Source organism: Topomyia yanbarensis, chromosome 1 (genome assembly GCF_030247195.1).
Source record: "Topomyia yanbarensis strain Yona2022 chromosome 1, ASM3024719v1, whole genome shotgun sequence".
NCBI lineage: Eukaryota > Metazoa > Arthropoda > Insecta > Diptera > Culicidae > Topomyia > Topomyia yanbarensis.
In genome coordinates this window covers 27,185,185-27,200,472 of record NC_080670.1, presented here as the reverse complement: position 1 = coordinate 27,200,472, position 15,288 = coordinate 27,185,185, and the positions used below count along the sequence as shown (strand labels likewise).

Genomic DNA, 15,288 nt, shown 5'->3' with positions numbered 1-15,288 from the left:
GAAGTGGAATCCATTGCGGAGGATACGTGGAGGAACTACTTTCCAGGTATTGCAAATGGTGTTTTTGTGGTGAGAATGCGGGTAGACCAACCCATTCCCTCCTACCTTACCCTGCAGTACACAATAGAAGGGGGTGATACCATTATACAGCGAACTCTATGTACATATCAAGGACAAATTAACACGTGCCAGTTCTGTAAACAAACGGCACATTACGGACAACCCTGCCCAGAAACTGCTAAGAAAAACTCATCTACAGAAAGGAAAAGCAACACTCAGTCTCCAATATCATTCCCTGAGCCACAAACGGATGCCAAATTTATGGCTGCTGTTCAAGCAATAATGACAACTGCGAAAGCCGCGTCAAGTACCACAAACTCAACAGCTAATTCCATCAATGAGGGAGCTACTAGCAATGACGGAGGGTTCACGCTCGTGACCCGAAAAGGAAAGAAGTTAGGAAAAACACCTGATCGCGAACATCAAGGCAGTAACCCCGATGATGACCCGGACATGTGCGACGACGACAGAGTTATGAAAGACCCACATGATACAGTTGACGTGGATGCAAATATTTCCCCGACACGAAAATGGATCTCCGCGCGCAATGGCAAGTCGCGCGTACGGGATCGATCTTAGTATTATTTATTTATATTTTTTATTGTTTACATCATGTAAATATATAAAAGACCCACGGCTCCGTTAAGCTAACGCCTTGAGCCGTGCCAAATAAACGAATTAAAAAAAAAACAGTCAAAAATTTACACCGAGAAAATTCATTATATTGAATATATTGATTTCACACATAATTTTTTGCAATTTGTAGTAGCACATAAAATTACCTGTCACGCATAGATATAATGTGAAAATTAATGAAATTATAATAGTATGCCACATAAAAATTCGGTCTTGAATGCATAAAAATCACAGCAGAATAAACGAGACTGAAATGAAAAATAGGCAAACTCTGCATTTTACTAATTTGAAGTTCAAAGTTCAAAAGTTTGTGGTTACAAACAGGCCATATTTCTCTGCGTGTACCAAAAGTGCGGACCAAACACTTTTACTAGAGAGACTTTCGATACTTTGACAGATATATACCAGAAGCAAAACAAACATGTTCCGAGGCGAATACAATGGGAACACCAGCGACAATCCTAATCTAGTGTTCTGTATTTACTGCTAGCACCGTTGGCGAGGGTAAACCCGGCCAACAGCATGCGGGCCTGCGCAAATAAAATGTAATTATAAAAAGTTGCGGCATTTGTCAACGCTGCCAGCCATCTCTGGTTGAGTATCTGGGAGACAACCCAACCGGTAAGTGCTGTAAAATTAGAATGTCCCTGAAGAAAAATTTCAGGTTCAAAGAATAAACAATTTCACATAGATAAGCGAATACAACAGATTTTTTTTTTCTTTAGATGCGTCAGCACAACTGAGCCGTGGATCTTTTAAGTTTTTACAGTAAGTAAAACGAAAAAATACTGCCAGATCTTGTCAACGCAGTTTGCTGCTGCGTGATGAGATCTTTTTCCTTGGTGGTGAGGCATTAGATGCATTAACCGTCGCAGCTTGAGGGTCATTTAGTCTGCCTTCTATCGCGTTATCGTTCACGTCCATGTCATCATCAGTACTGCTTTCTTGCAGTTGACGGTCAGAAATTCTTAGGACCGGTGGTATCCAACGGGGAAAAACGATCGAAATGGTGAGTGAAGTTAAGCAATCATGTGAAAAAATTCCCCCAGAGGCGAAATTCGAACTCGCAACCTTTGAGCCTCTTATTTGTTTCTTGTTTTTACGGGTTAAAGTTGTAAATCCGTCATTATAGGCATTGTTGATGCTAGTTGTTGGTTTGTGAGCGGCAGAATTAGCATGTAGAGGTCTGCTCGGGATATGTGACCAGTGTTATTTGCTTATAGTTTACGCCATCCTTCAGTGACTTGCAGTCATGTAAGAAGATACTGGTTAGGTCACTCGCATCCTGTACGTTGGGAATACCGGTGAAAAAGTTTCAAGTTGACGTTTTTTGCACTTTAAAGTCATTTGGCATCAAAAATACGAGCTCAATTTTGAAATTTTTCCCCATTTGAACAAAAAAAGAGCAAAAAATTAAATTTTTGTTAATTTTTTTTCGGAATTGCATCAAATCTCGCGTTTCATGCATTTTAAAGTCATTTGGCATAAAAAATACAAATTCGATTTTGAAATTTTCCTTTACTACCCCCTTTGAACAAAACCAGTCCAAAAAAGTCAATCTTTGTTAAAAGAATTTTCGAGTTTACATCAAATCTTGCCGTTTTATGCATTTTAGTCATTTGGCATCAAAAATACGAGTTCGATTTTGAAATTTTCCTTTACTACCCCCTTTGAACAAAACCAGTCCAAAAAAGTCAATTTTCGCTAAAAAATTTTTTTTCGATATTGCATCAAATTTTGAAATTTTCCCCCTTTGAACAGAAAAAGTCCAACAAAGTTAATCTTCGTTAAATTTTTTTTCGAGATTACATCAAATCTCGACGTTTCATGGATTTTAAAGTACCGTAAAACGGGGGAACATTGATCAATTTTTCTACATTTTGTCGAATAACTTTCTTCAAATCAGGTAGATGTACTGCCCATAAAAGCATGAGTCCCATATTGAAAAACAGCAAGCCGAGAAAAACACTATTGAAGATTTACATTATCATTGAGACTTATGGATGGGACAACCATGTTTTGGTATTTTTTCGGTATTTTCATAACAAACCTGATAATCTTATTTGTTCATTGTGATTCGGTGGTGATACATAATACAATCCAACAGATAACTCATTTTCGTCAAAAATCCATATGGAACTCTTATGCTTTTATGGGCAGTGTAACTGTTTGCATTTTTAAAACAAGTACCCATAGATTGAAAACGTGTAAATTGTTTGGTAATTTATTTTGTTTTGCTATAAAAATAAAATAAATTTGTTAATTTTCATTCGTTGTTTTCGGGGTAACCTTGATCAGCAAAATATATCTACCGAAAAAAGAAATAACGCTCCAAATGTTGTGTAAATTGCATATCTGCAGGAGATTTTATGGCATAATATTATGTCGTCTCGTAAGAAAACAAAATTCCCTGGAAGGATACGGCCGACTTTTATCGATCTTTTTCGGGAAAATAGCTGAAATAAAATAGTTAGCAATAAAAATCTCGGATTTTTTCAATTAATTATTGGACAAAAATATTTAGGATTTCTAAAAAAGTGATCAGTTTTGTTGAAGTTGGTTGATTTCATAAATATACAAGGAATTGTTTGAACAGATTGGAACGATGCATGAAAGATGTATTATTTTCAATTTGAATTTTGTTCATAAAACGTACATTAAATGACAAAATAATCGTTGCCGGTAGATGCTGAAGATGTTTAGAATATGGTTTGTATTTTGTTTCGATGATTTTGTTGGAGAGAATCATCTTATCGTACGTTACTGAAAAAAGTCTCATTTGATCAAACTTACCCCGGTGATCAAAGATACCCCGTTTTACGGTTATTTGGCATCCAAAATACAAATTCGATTTTGAACTTTTCCTTTACTCCCCCTTTGAACAAAAACAGTCAAAAAAAGTTAATTTTCGTTAAAAAAAATTTTTTCGAGGTTACATCAAATCTTGACGTTTTATGCATTTTAAAGTCAGTCGGCATCAAAAATACGAGTTCGATTTTAAAATTTCCCCCCCTTTGAACAAAAAATGTCCAAAAAAATTAAAATTCGTTAAAATTTTTCTTCGATATTACATAAAATCTTAACGTTTTATGCATTTTAAAGTCATTTGGTACTAAAAATACAAATTCGAATTTAAATTTTCCTTTACTCCCCCTGTTGAACAATAAAGGCCAAAAATACAATACAATACAATACAATACAATACAATACAATACAATACAATACAATACAATACAATACAATACAATACAATACAATACAATACAATACAATACAATACAATACAATACAATACAATACAATACAATACAATACAATACAATACAATACAATACAATACAATACAATACAATACAATACAATACAATACAATACAATACAATACAATACAATACAATACAATACAATACAATACAATACAATACAATACAATACAATACAATACAATACAATACAATACAATACAATACAATACAATACAATACAATACAATACAATACAATACAATACAATACAATACAATACAATACAATACAATACAATACAATACAATACAATACAATACAATACAATACAATACAATACAATACAATACAATACAATACAATACAATACAATACAATACAATACGCTTTAAGCACTCTTTTGCAGAAATTGTGCTATCCTGGCTCAGGAAAAGTGCGACTCTGACGACCCTTTTGAGGACATCTTTCACTGCTCCCAAAAACTATATGCAGATAAGATTCCTTGTACATACAAGATGTTTTCTCTTGAGAGGCCGTCAAACTAGAAAAACTCTAGAAAGAGAACTGCGGAGATTCCATTTTGGATCGATTGGATTCGCGTTTAGCTGTCAAAAACGAATCCAATCGAACATTGCCTATCCTTATAACATAGGACGTGTTGCCATACTATGCCGGGGCATACGTTGCCAAAAATGCTGTTTTTCTCTCCGCAGTTCTCTTACTAGAGTTTTTCTACGTCAAACATAATAGTTCGAGATCGCGCTGTTACAAAGCCGATGCAAACAATTTATGGTCTTGAAAATTTGAGATCAAACAAAGAGTTTCTAGAGCTTCCAGGAACATTTTAACCAAGGATTAAACTTGCAGGGCGCTCAGCCAGAAATCATTCCTTTCCTTAACAAACTGAAACAATATATAAAGACAAATATCCGATGGGAATGTTAGGAAAATAAGTTCAAAATTTAGCCCGCATGATTCACCCCCCACAATAGTCTAATTCACCACTGGTTGAAGACCACTAATATGGTATCGAAAATTTTATTTTCTGCCAAAGAACAGTTTTTAATAAAATATCTAACGAAAGAAGGCGAATCCTAATAATATATTTAATAATATATTTATTGTACGTTTGTTTCAAGTTTGTTAGGTTCACACCATTTCGCGGTGGTATTGAAAGATTAAACACTACAGTCTTTACTTACTACAATTTGAAATGTTACGTGCGAAAGTTTACTCGCATGTGAAGGAACCGTTAGTTTCAACCAGCAAGGTAGTTAATTTATTTTAGCTGCCTCGCAACTCTAGGTGAATGGCGCGTATAAAGCAAGGACAAGCGAAGTAATGTTTTGAGCCCAATGTGCTCGCCAAGTTCATGGCCATTTCAACGCCACAGCTCTTGTTTTGCCAGACTTCGGTCTACCTGATGATTAGGATTAGTGTCCAACGGAAGCTAGCTATCTTAGTATTTATAAAACTTTTTTAAAAGCTTCATCAATAAAAAGGGTACACTAACACTACAAAGCATTTTTATATTTATTGAATTGGTAATTCGGAGTGATACTTCACACGGTAGGGTAAACAATTAATTATACATGCGTGTGGAACAATCGTTTTCCACCTTTCGCCTCCAGACGCCAGTAACGCAAGTTAACGAATTTTAACCACTTGACTAAGCAAGCAATACCAATTGATCAATGTTTGAACACAGTCAATTTGTTGATGAGCAAAGTTTACTACCGGGATGGTATCGCGAGTACAATGATCTCCGCGGGATGGAGTGATCCGTAGAGATAAACAAAACAAGCGGAAGATGGTTGGTAACCAGGAAGGTTAGCAGGATCGACATGCGTGTGGTTTGCCTTTTAAAGGTTAATTTCCGTGCGTGCTGTTTAACGGAAAACCAGAACGAGTTCAGCGTGCAATTATTGTGCGTTTGTTATCGATTGTATCAACATAGTATCAACATCAAGATAAATAGGGTAATGTGCCTATTATGTGTGCAAAAATAAGTTCAGGTTATATTCTTCATTAGTTATGCAAACATATCTAGAACTATAGGCTAGATCTAACTTGTTATTAAAATAAATTACCTTCTTCAAATAACTACGGTACGCTCTTCGACGCCTTCCCTGGTGCGATTCTTTTCGTCTTCGTCATGGTATAAAATGTTACGCGGAAACGTTCTTCTAAGAGTGCCACTAATCACATCTCCAATGCGTCTATCACGGGACTTCGACACCTCTTCAATCGTTTATCGCACCTGTTCGACTTGTAATAATTGACATTTTTTTATTGAGGGTTTTAACCAAATGGTCATTCGTCCTGTTCCCGAAGTCAGAACAAACACCGCATTATTCGCAATTCAAAGGTAAGTATTCTAATTTTTACATATATTTTCAGTGTTTTCCTTCTTTTAACAGGTTTCTGATTTGCCGTAGAAGGACGATTCCAGCACAGAGAACAGACATCCATGATCGAACAAAAATATTTAAAAAACGTGTGTAAACCAGCCCCGTGAAAACTGTTTGTTGCCTGAAGCTGCCACCAAATGCCAGTAGCGCTAGCTACGTTTCAAATGTTCAAGGTATGTTCACATGAACTGTATAACACTGTTTAAAAGTTGGAATCAAAACAAGTAATTAATAACAATATATGAAAATTCACGCTTTTTCTTGCATCGCTTCTTCTCCACAAAATCCGAACGCTTTAATAACCTGAGTACCAGTTAAGCACATCAAAATGAAGTTTGTTTGCATTCGAAAAGTTTCAGGTCGAGTTAACAACATTGGCTCGCAGCAATGTGAACGTTGCTTAAAGCGCGTTCGCTGTCATTTTTGACAACAAGCCGAGCCAGAAAGCCAGTTTATGTTGGCTTCACTCATTTTTCAAAGAAACGTCAAAACATTCACCCTCTTGGTGTAAACATTTGAATTATTATAGGTTAAACACTAGCGCCGCCACACCAACCTATCCCAACTATCCGTCAAATCCATTCCGGAACCGGTTCGAAATCCTGAATGGATTCAGTATGGAATCTTGCTCAAAGAAAACAACCGATTCCGGCTCTATCGGTTGATGCATTTGAGCTGGAATTCCGAACCGGATTAGTTTGACTGGGTAGAGGAATAACCGCTGTCAATTCTGTCGAACTCAGCCACAAAAAAACATGACGACAGTAGGGCACCTGGTTTGGATATCCCAACTACCTTCGAAACCGTTAGAGATTTTTCACAAGTTGAATGCTGAAGATGGACGTCTGTTCTCTGTGGTAATATATTCATGTAAGTATATAGTTCATAGTTTCAAGGATGTACAATATATAATTAATTGCTTCCTACTGCAAATTTACTGCGTGGCTAACTGTACGGTTCCGATACCGAGTATAATTGAGTTCTACAAGATGACGATTTGCTTGGGGCGGATCTAGCCGTCCACAAAAATTTTTTAAGTCCATGTAAACAGTACAAGTGAACTGACAAGAAAAGTGAGGTTAACTGTTTCAGTAATGTACCTAATTTTCGGTGGTTTGTTTACTTCGTCAGTTGCGTGAGTGCAAGCCAGCCTCCTGCTAGGCAGCCATTTTGTACTAGCCAACATCTGCCTTTGTTAAAATCAAAACAATCCAATGCTATTGCAGGGGCGACGTGGGCCTAGAAGCAGCTAGGCCCATCGTATGTTGACTCCTGTCAAAGTCTGTATATCTCCATAGCGGATGACAGGAATGATACCCCCCTGGTGCAAGCGCAACGGGTGCTCATCTGTCACATTCGAACTCACGTAACTCCCATGTAAACAAACCACCGAGAATTGTCCAAAAAAAAGTTCATCCGGCTCATTTTGTGGGGTTATGCCGGTACAGACTAAATATATTTTCACCTCGCTAACTATATCACTGCAATTTTGTTGACTAATCGACCTATTGTGGATTCCGTCTGTCAAGTATGTCGCTCGCACTGCCCGGTTCGTGACGTTATGCTACACGCAAAAATAAAACAACCAACAGAATAAGTTCTTTTAACGTAAATTTAGGTACTTTTGAGTTGTGCGTCGCTTTCGCACTTATTAGTGTTGTCAAAAACAAAACGAGAGATTCGACTCAGTCGAGGTCTTCCGTGCAGTAAGGTACTTTTGAGTTGTTTCGGGTATACTCAAAATTAGGTAAATTCAACTTAAATTTAAGTAAATTAAACTCAAGGTTGAGTTATGATTTTTGCCGTCATTAAATGGAAACTACCTTCAACACGGTTTACCTAATTTTACCTTCCTGCACGATACCACGACATCCCGGTCAAACCATTCGTAATCCTGAATGGAGTCAGTATGGATTCCAAATCAAATGCAACAACCGATTCTGAGTCGGAATCGGTTGTTGCATATGATTTGGAATCCATAATTACTCCATTCAGAAATCCGAACCGGTTCCGGAATGAGTTTAACTGGGATTGAGTCAAAAGTACTCAATTTTAGGTAGTTTTTCGGTGGCGTGTAGTGAGGGATCGGTCAAAAGAGACCCCATATTTCAGTCCGTGAATACATGGAGACAGTAGCGCTTTGCTCCCTCTAGTAGTTATAATCTCTTTTGATCGGTCATTTTCCAGTCACCAAATTTTCTGGCAGAGACCGCTCTGCTAGATTTCTGCCAGTCTTGGTTTGGCAGTCCTGTCAGATTTTTGCGCGTATCCTGTCGGGTTAGTTGAGCTAGGGCGAACTCGGTTTCGCTCGCGTTTTCTGGCAAATTTTGACAGGAACCGAGCAAAACCCTGGCATAACTCAGAAATAAACCGTGCAAAGATCCTGGCAATTCCTAGTACAAATCGAGCAAAAACTCTGACAAAGATGTGACAGGAAACGTGCAGAGATCTTGGCCGTACATTTCTGAGTGGATTCTGAATAAAAATGAGCAGCATCGGTTGGTTCAACTGCTTCTGTCAGAAACGGTTATTACATTTGAGCGAATTCGTTGCCAGAATTCTCGCACAAATCGCGCTAAATGCTCGCAAAAACTTAACTTTCTGCTTGCCACGGCGACTGGGACTAGTCTTGCTTTATAAGCGACTATAGTACCGAATTGATGCTATTTTACGGCTTAGTGGTTACTTGGGTATGCTAAAAATAACGGATCTGGTTGGAACAATGCACTATTTTTGTGTAAAAATACGCACATTGTCCAACACGGTTTATGTTCATGCTTTTCGGTGTAATAGTAGATGCAGGGAAATGTGAAAAGTAGAAATGCCAACGTCATAATATGTGTACACAGTTTTTACAGATCATCAGATCATGCTACGACATGAAATATTAAAAGGAATCGTGTATAGTTAAGTCATTAAGACATATGTTGCTTTTGATTTTTTTCCGAAACAGCTGAAGTTGAAGAATTGAAGATAAGTAATAGAACTTTTTTCACTATTTTGTATGGAAAATAACAAATAAAAATATTTTATTAAATTGAATAATTACGACCACACCTTTCATTGAAATACCTTGAACCCTTTCCTTTTATACACGGTAAAAAATTCTCACGTTGATGGAAAGTGATTTGCAGTTGATTTCGCGCTACTTGCCCAACATTTCAATGCGATGTGTCAATCCGTTGAAATGGATCATTTCAAAGCACTACGAAATCAACAGCAGATCACTTCCATTTGAAATGTGTTGCACATTGCTTCTAATAGATCTTGCATTTAACTATATACGTATTCCTTACCGTATATCCCATTATGGATTACCTGAGAACAAATAATTACATAATAAATTAACCACAAGCAAAATATACAATACTCACGTTCTACATTACTTTGGAAATGAAAATTTTCCATTTTTGCTCCTATTTCCGAGCATACGTTTGTAGTCGATTAAAGACTTTAGTGTTTTGACACTTGTAATTAATAATGGAACCACTCAAATTCAATAGATTAGTACAGTGGTGCGAATTCAACGGATATTCATTTCAATTTAAAGATAATTTCTATTAAATAGCTTTCAAAGACCAGGTCATTTGATACGAGTTATAAATCCTTAGAAAATCAATGCTAAATCACTTCAATTGTTAGTGATACATGATAAACGGATTCAAGTGCAACATCATTTGAATTAGACGTGCCAATTTTTTACCGTGTAGCTATAGCTGGAATAACTGTCGAAATTGCTAACACATGTGGCTAAATTCAATGTCAAGGAAGGAAGACCGATAGTGTGAAACGAGAACGTGTTCACATTTTTGTAAAAAAAATCAATTAAAAATTATTCTGAATTTTTAAGGGTTGAACATATATAGTAGGGTGGGGCAAAATGATCGTTTTTTCAGCACAGCACTTTTTTGGTTCCTTTTGTGGTCCCAAACAACTGTGCAAAATTTGGGGTCGATTGGTGTTGACCCGGCGTAGCGCATTGCGTTTGAAATTTGTATGGAGATTAGTATGGGGAAACCTACATTTTTGCATTTTTAATTCTACAGACTACAATTCTTCCTGTAGTATGCCAACAAATAGATAGAAGTGTAGTCCAGGATATGCTGAACAACTTTGCCGAAGGATGTATGGTGTTAGAATGTTTCTAAGCCGAGTTATAGCTGTTCAAAGTTCAATACATCGAATTAAATGCCAAAAATCATTTTTATTGCCAACACTGCGGGTGTACCTATGGTATTTCATATAGCATTCCAAAATAACATTATTTATTTTAGATTTACCACATTGGTATGTTTGGATGAATTATTCAAAAGCCTTAGCTCAATTCCATGAGGTAGTTGAGCAATAGGGCGTAATGAGGGGTGATGGGGGGGGGGGGGTCTTTAATATGTAGAAATTCGAACTGAAGTGTTGTCGAGTTGGAATGTTCAGATGAATTATTTCAAAACATTTACACATTGTCCTACGCATAATAGTAACGATGAAATAAAACATACTGTATCCATTTGCCTTGACTTTTATCAATAGAAGTTATGTTACAGACTGAATCAAATGATGTCGAGTTGATATGTCAGAGGATTGTATTTCGGTATAATACGCATGATTTGATAGCATGCTCATTTCTATGCTATTCGATCACGAGGCGTGAAGCTAATTTCTGGATTTCAACATAAAATCTACTAGATCCCTACATCAATTTTTGCTTCAGGTATTTGAGCAGCATCGAAATGAGCATCCCATCAAATCATAGTGCGCATTAAACTGAAATATAATCAATGCAATCCTCTGACATATCAACTCAACATCAATTGATTCAGTCACTACACCCTATTGCTCAACTACCTACGCTCATGAAATTGAGCTAAGGCTTTTGAATAATTCATCCAAACATACCAATGTGGTAAATCTAAAATATATAATGTTATTTTGGAATGCTATATGAAATACCATTGGTACACCCGCAGTGTTGGCAATAAAAATGATTTTTGGCATTTAATTCGATGTATTGAACTTTGAACTGCTATAACTTGGCTTAGAGACATTCTAACACCATACATCCTTCGGCAAAGTTGTTCAGCATATCATGGACTATACTTCTATCTATTTGTTGGCATACTACAAGAAGAACTGTAGTCTGTAGAATTAAAAATGCAAAAATGTAGGTTTTCCCATACTAATCTCCATATAAATTTCAAACGCAATGCACCACGCCGGGTTAACACCAATCGACCCCAAATTTTGCACAGTTGTTCAGGACCCCAAAAAGTACCAAAAAAGGGCTGTGCTCGGTTGAGGCGGCTATGATTACGTTTTTCCATATAACAATGCCCCACCCTAATATATAGTTATATTTATGGCATTTTTCGCTTGAAACTGAAACTAAGTCAGGTTCTAACCCAACCGCTGTCAGTTCATACATTTTGACAGCAGGTGGGGTTAGAACCTGACTCAGTTTCGCTTCAAGCAAAAACGACATTAGAAAGATGAGCGCTATCGGTTTATGAAATAAAAAGCGAATTTTATTTTCCATTTAATGACCCAATTCAAAAACTCACCTCTGCTTCGCACATTCTGATCTACCGCTCACTAACTATATTCTATTGTTTTGTCGGTGGCTGCCCAAGCGTTGGTTGAGGAGGTAAACTTGTTGCTTCTTTGTTGCAACCTCTCTTGCGGCCAAGAGGAAAGAGGGAAGGAAGGAGGGAAAGGTAGAGTGACAATTTGTTACATGGGGGAGGGGGAGTCAATTTTGGGCAATTTTTGCGTTACGTAATTTATGGATGGTACCATAGCGTAAACAACGTGTGACGAATCAAAGACTCTCGTTGGATCCTTTTCTTGGAAGATACAAGGAAATTCTCATGTTTTCTTCTACAAATTACACTTTTTTCCAGTCGTCTGCTCGTATTTATTACAAAAACAGTCTTTTGGTAGGCTCTGAGTTACGCTTTGTATTACGTTTTCCCTACCCTCACTTGTACTCCCAGCGTTTTTTTGTTTGTTACTTTAATACGATAAATACTTTCATTGTGCAGTATTGTATCCATTCACGACTTTATCGTAGAAAATATATAAATTTATTCTCCCGAGAGGAGCAAGAAATACCTGAATGCTTACGTTCTATACTGTACTGTAAACCGATTGAAGCAGTTAATTTGATGTTTCGTCTAAAATAAATCACCACAATATCATCATTATCATCTCTCACTAGCCCAGCTTCCGGGAGGGCTGCAAACTTAGCTCACTCCCGTTCTTGAGTACACTATTACTAATTATACAGTTGTTACGTCACTGTAAGTTTTATATCGCGTCGAAAATATAACGCCAGCAGATCCTTTCCTAAGGTGTTTCGATTCTGGAAAAACAATTTTTTTAGCTTCATTAAAAATGGCTTCCGAATGAGCAAATCAAATACGAACTCACTTTAATCCAACAACGTCTACACCGCTGCCACCGGTAGTTCCATTACCTGGATGACCTCTTCGCAGCTGCGGCAAATGAATAAAGTTCGGATTGATCAGCTGGAACTGCTGCTCGTCGCCGCAGATTGAGATCAGTGTGGGAAAGATCGGCAGCTCGCTGTTGATGTCGTACACCAGTGCGCCGGTTGTAGGAGATGAAAGCCCGTCGGGTGGTGAACTCATTCCTGATTCTGTTGGATAGTAGAATGTTTATAGTAAATGCAGAAATGTCAAGCATTATTTTAGCTACTCACCACTTTCCCGGATCACATTGACAGCCTCGGTTCTTAAGGTAAAATCGTTCTTAATACTAAAATCACAATCGAATTCAGGTTGCACGTAACCAAACTGAAACAGCTCACTATCGTCACCCGCAAGCCCTAGAGGAGGATCAATTATATCGTGTTCAGCCGATGGTCGCAGTGGCTCCGAATCTTGTGCATCACTTTCTATTTCCTCATTCTGGGCAACCTCCTCCTGCTTCTTCGGAGTCGTCACATCACATGCATCTTCACTTCCCTCGGCACTGGCCCCTCCAGGCAGCTCCAGGAACATCTCATCCATCTCCTCCATTTTGAGTGGTTGCAGCAGATCATCCTTCGACACCAGGTTGAGATCGATGTTGGAGTTTTCTCCAACGAACGGAAGACTTTCCTCTTTGATCGATAGTTGGAGAACCTCTTTTGTGGGTTTCTTCGGTTTTACCTTTACTTCCTTGTCCGGATTCTGACTTTTATTTGCCGCTTTTTCCTTCTTTTTTGTCATAAATTTCGGCACACTGTCCAACTTTTCCCCGGTCCGGTGATCCACCTTGTGTCGCCGGCGGATGTGCTTCAACCAATTTGGAAAGTTGGTAAAATCTCGAGAACAATACTTGCACTTGAACGGACGTAATCCCGAGTGGATGTTACTATGCTGACGCAGCTTAGAGCTGCTCAGAAAGCCCTTGTTACACTCAGCACAGACGAAAGGACGGTCAGCGTTGTGTACTGCGGAATGTACCTAGAAAACGATTTATTAATAATTATAAAAATAAAATAAGTATAACTCAATGCAGTTAAAAAACATACCTTCAGGCACCGTTCCGTCTTGTAGCACTTGCCACAAAGCCCACACTTGAACGGACGTTCTTCCGAGTGGAAAAACTGATGTCGCTGAAGATGCGATCGCTCGAAAAAAGCCTTCCCGCACTCCCCACAGGGAAACGGTCTCTCGTCATTCGGCAAGTGCTTCTTCCGGTGATGTATAAAATTAATTTTCTGCACAAATGACTTATCACAATCCTCACACGTAAACTTGGGTCCATCGGAGTGGATTTTCCGGTGTGAGTATAAACTTCCTGCTGACAAAAATTTGCCACAATCTGGGCACTCGATCATTTGCTTCGGAATAGGATGAATCTTTCGCACGTGGATTCGTACCTCGGCCTGACTTCCGAACACGGCATCACATCGATCACAGCATATTTTTTCCTGAACGATAGCGGCAGCAGCCGTCACCACCACCGGCTCTTGCGTCTGGTTTCCATGAACGCTCTCATGTCGGTTCAAATCCGACTTCTGATGGAACACCTTCGAGCAGATCGCACAGGTATATCGGTGATTGGCACTGTTTAAGTGGCGGTATATGTGCAAGCGGTACGCTTTGTACTGTGATATTCGTTTATCACAAGTCGTGCAAGCATAGACAGGCTCCTGATTGTAGCTTTTCCGGTAGTGGAACTCGTACTCGATCTTCGTCTCAAATTGCTTTGCACATTTATGACAGGTTATTGTCAATTTGGTTCGCTTTTTAGAACTTTTCGCCGCCAACTCCTGCAAATCACCATTTTCCAAAACTTCCTTTTTCAGTGGAATACCATGCTGGTCAAAATACTTTGTCGGTGACGGGTTCTGCGGTTCCATCACAAGAATCAGCTCACTCTCTACGGTAGAATTTTTTTTTACTGTGCTGTTAACCAAAACAACAGAAGCATAGAAGAAACAACCGACTTACCAGTTTTATGTTTTTGTTTGTTTCCGCCGATGCAGTTGCTTCCACCTCCTCCTCCTCCTGTTCCACACTTACGATCACTATCATTCTTGAATTGGTTGGACTGCTTCATAATCAGTGATAACGAATCCGATAAAACTGTGTTCCGCGTGACCTCTGGCTTCATCGCCGGAAGGGCGCCAACGTTCGGAACTAACAAAATCTGGGAATCCATCGAATAACCAATAAAAAAAAGTCTAAACACGCGCGAGTCAGGTAGTAACAGCGGACGATTTTCAATTCACAATAACGGCACCGATACCACACATTCCACCCGGTGGGTACATTCAGTTCCCGCGGGAAAGCGATCGGAACCGACTGGTGGATAGTTTACGGGGAAAACGGACTGTTTGCGGGGCCAAAAACTGATTACAAAACTAAACAAAACAAAGACTAGCCGACGAGGCCATTTTTGTTTTTCTCTCGATGACAGATGGATGACGC

At 38.4% G+C, this 15,288-nt stretch overlaps 1 protein-coding gene across 1 annotated transcript; it reads right to left on the bottom strand.

Annotated features, from left to right (window-relative positions):
* Positions 1–12,247: 12,247 nt before the first annotated feature.
* Positions 12,248–15,288, bottom strand: LOC131677161 (zinc finger protein 814). The gene is made up of 5 exons (XM_058956837.1): positions 14,809–15,288; positions 13,884–14,737; positions 13,068–13,815; positions 12,776–13,004; positions 12,248–12,707 (listed from the first exon to the last, which is right to left on the bottom strand). The coding sequence occupies exons 1-5, from the start codon at positions 15,017–15,019 to the stop codon at positions 12,692–12,694; spliced, it is 2,058 nt and encodes a 685-aa protein (XP_058812820.1). The 5' UTR covers positions 15,020–15,288; the 3' UTR covers positions 12,248–12,691.

What these genes read in the sequence shown, in the direction of transcription:
- LOC131677161 (XM_058956837.1), bottom strand. Translation starts at nt 15,019, where the DNA reads ATGGATTCCCAGATTTTGTTAGTTCCGAACGTTGGCGCCCTTCCGGCG. An exon ending in AGACGGAACGGTGCCTGAAG is followed by an intron (nt 13,816 to 13,883) that starts GTATGTTTTTTA and finishes ATCGTTTTCTAG; the next exon opens with GTACATTCCGCAGTACACAA. An exon ending in CAATGTGATCCGGGAAAGTG is followed by an intron (nt 13,005 to 13,067) that starts GTGAGTAGCTAA and finishes ACTATCCAACAG; the next exon opens with AATCAGGAATGAGTTCACCA.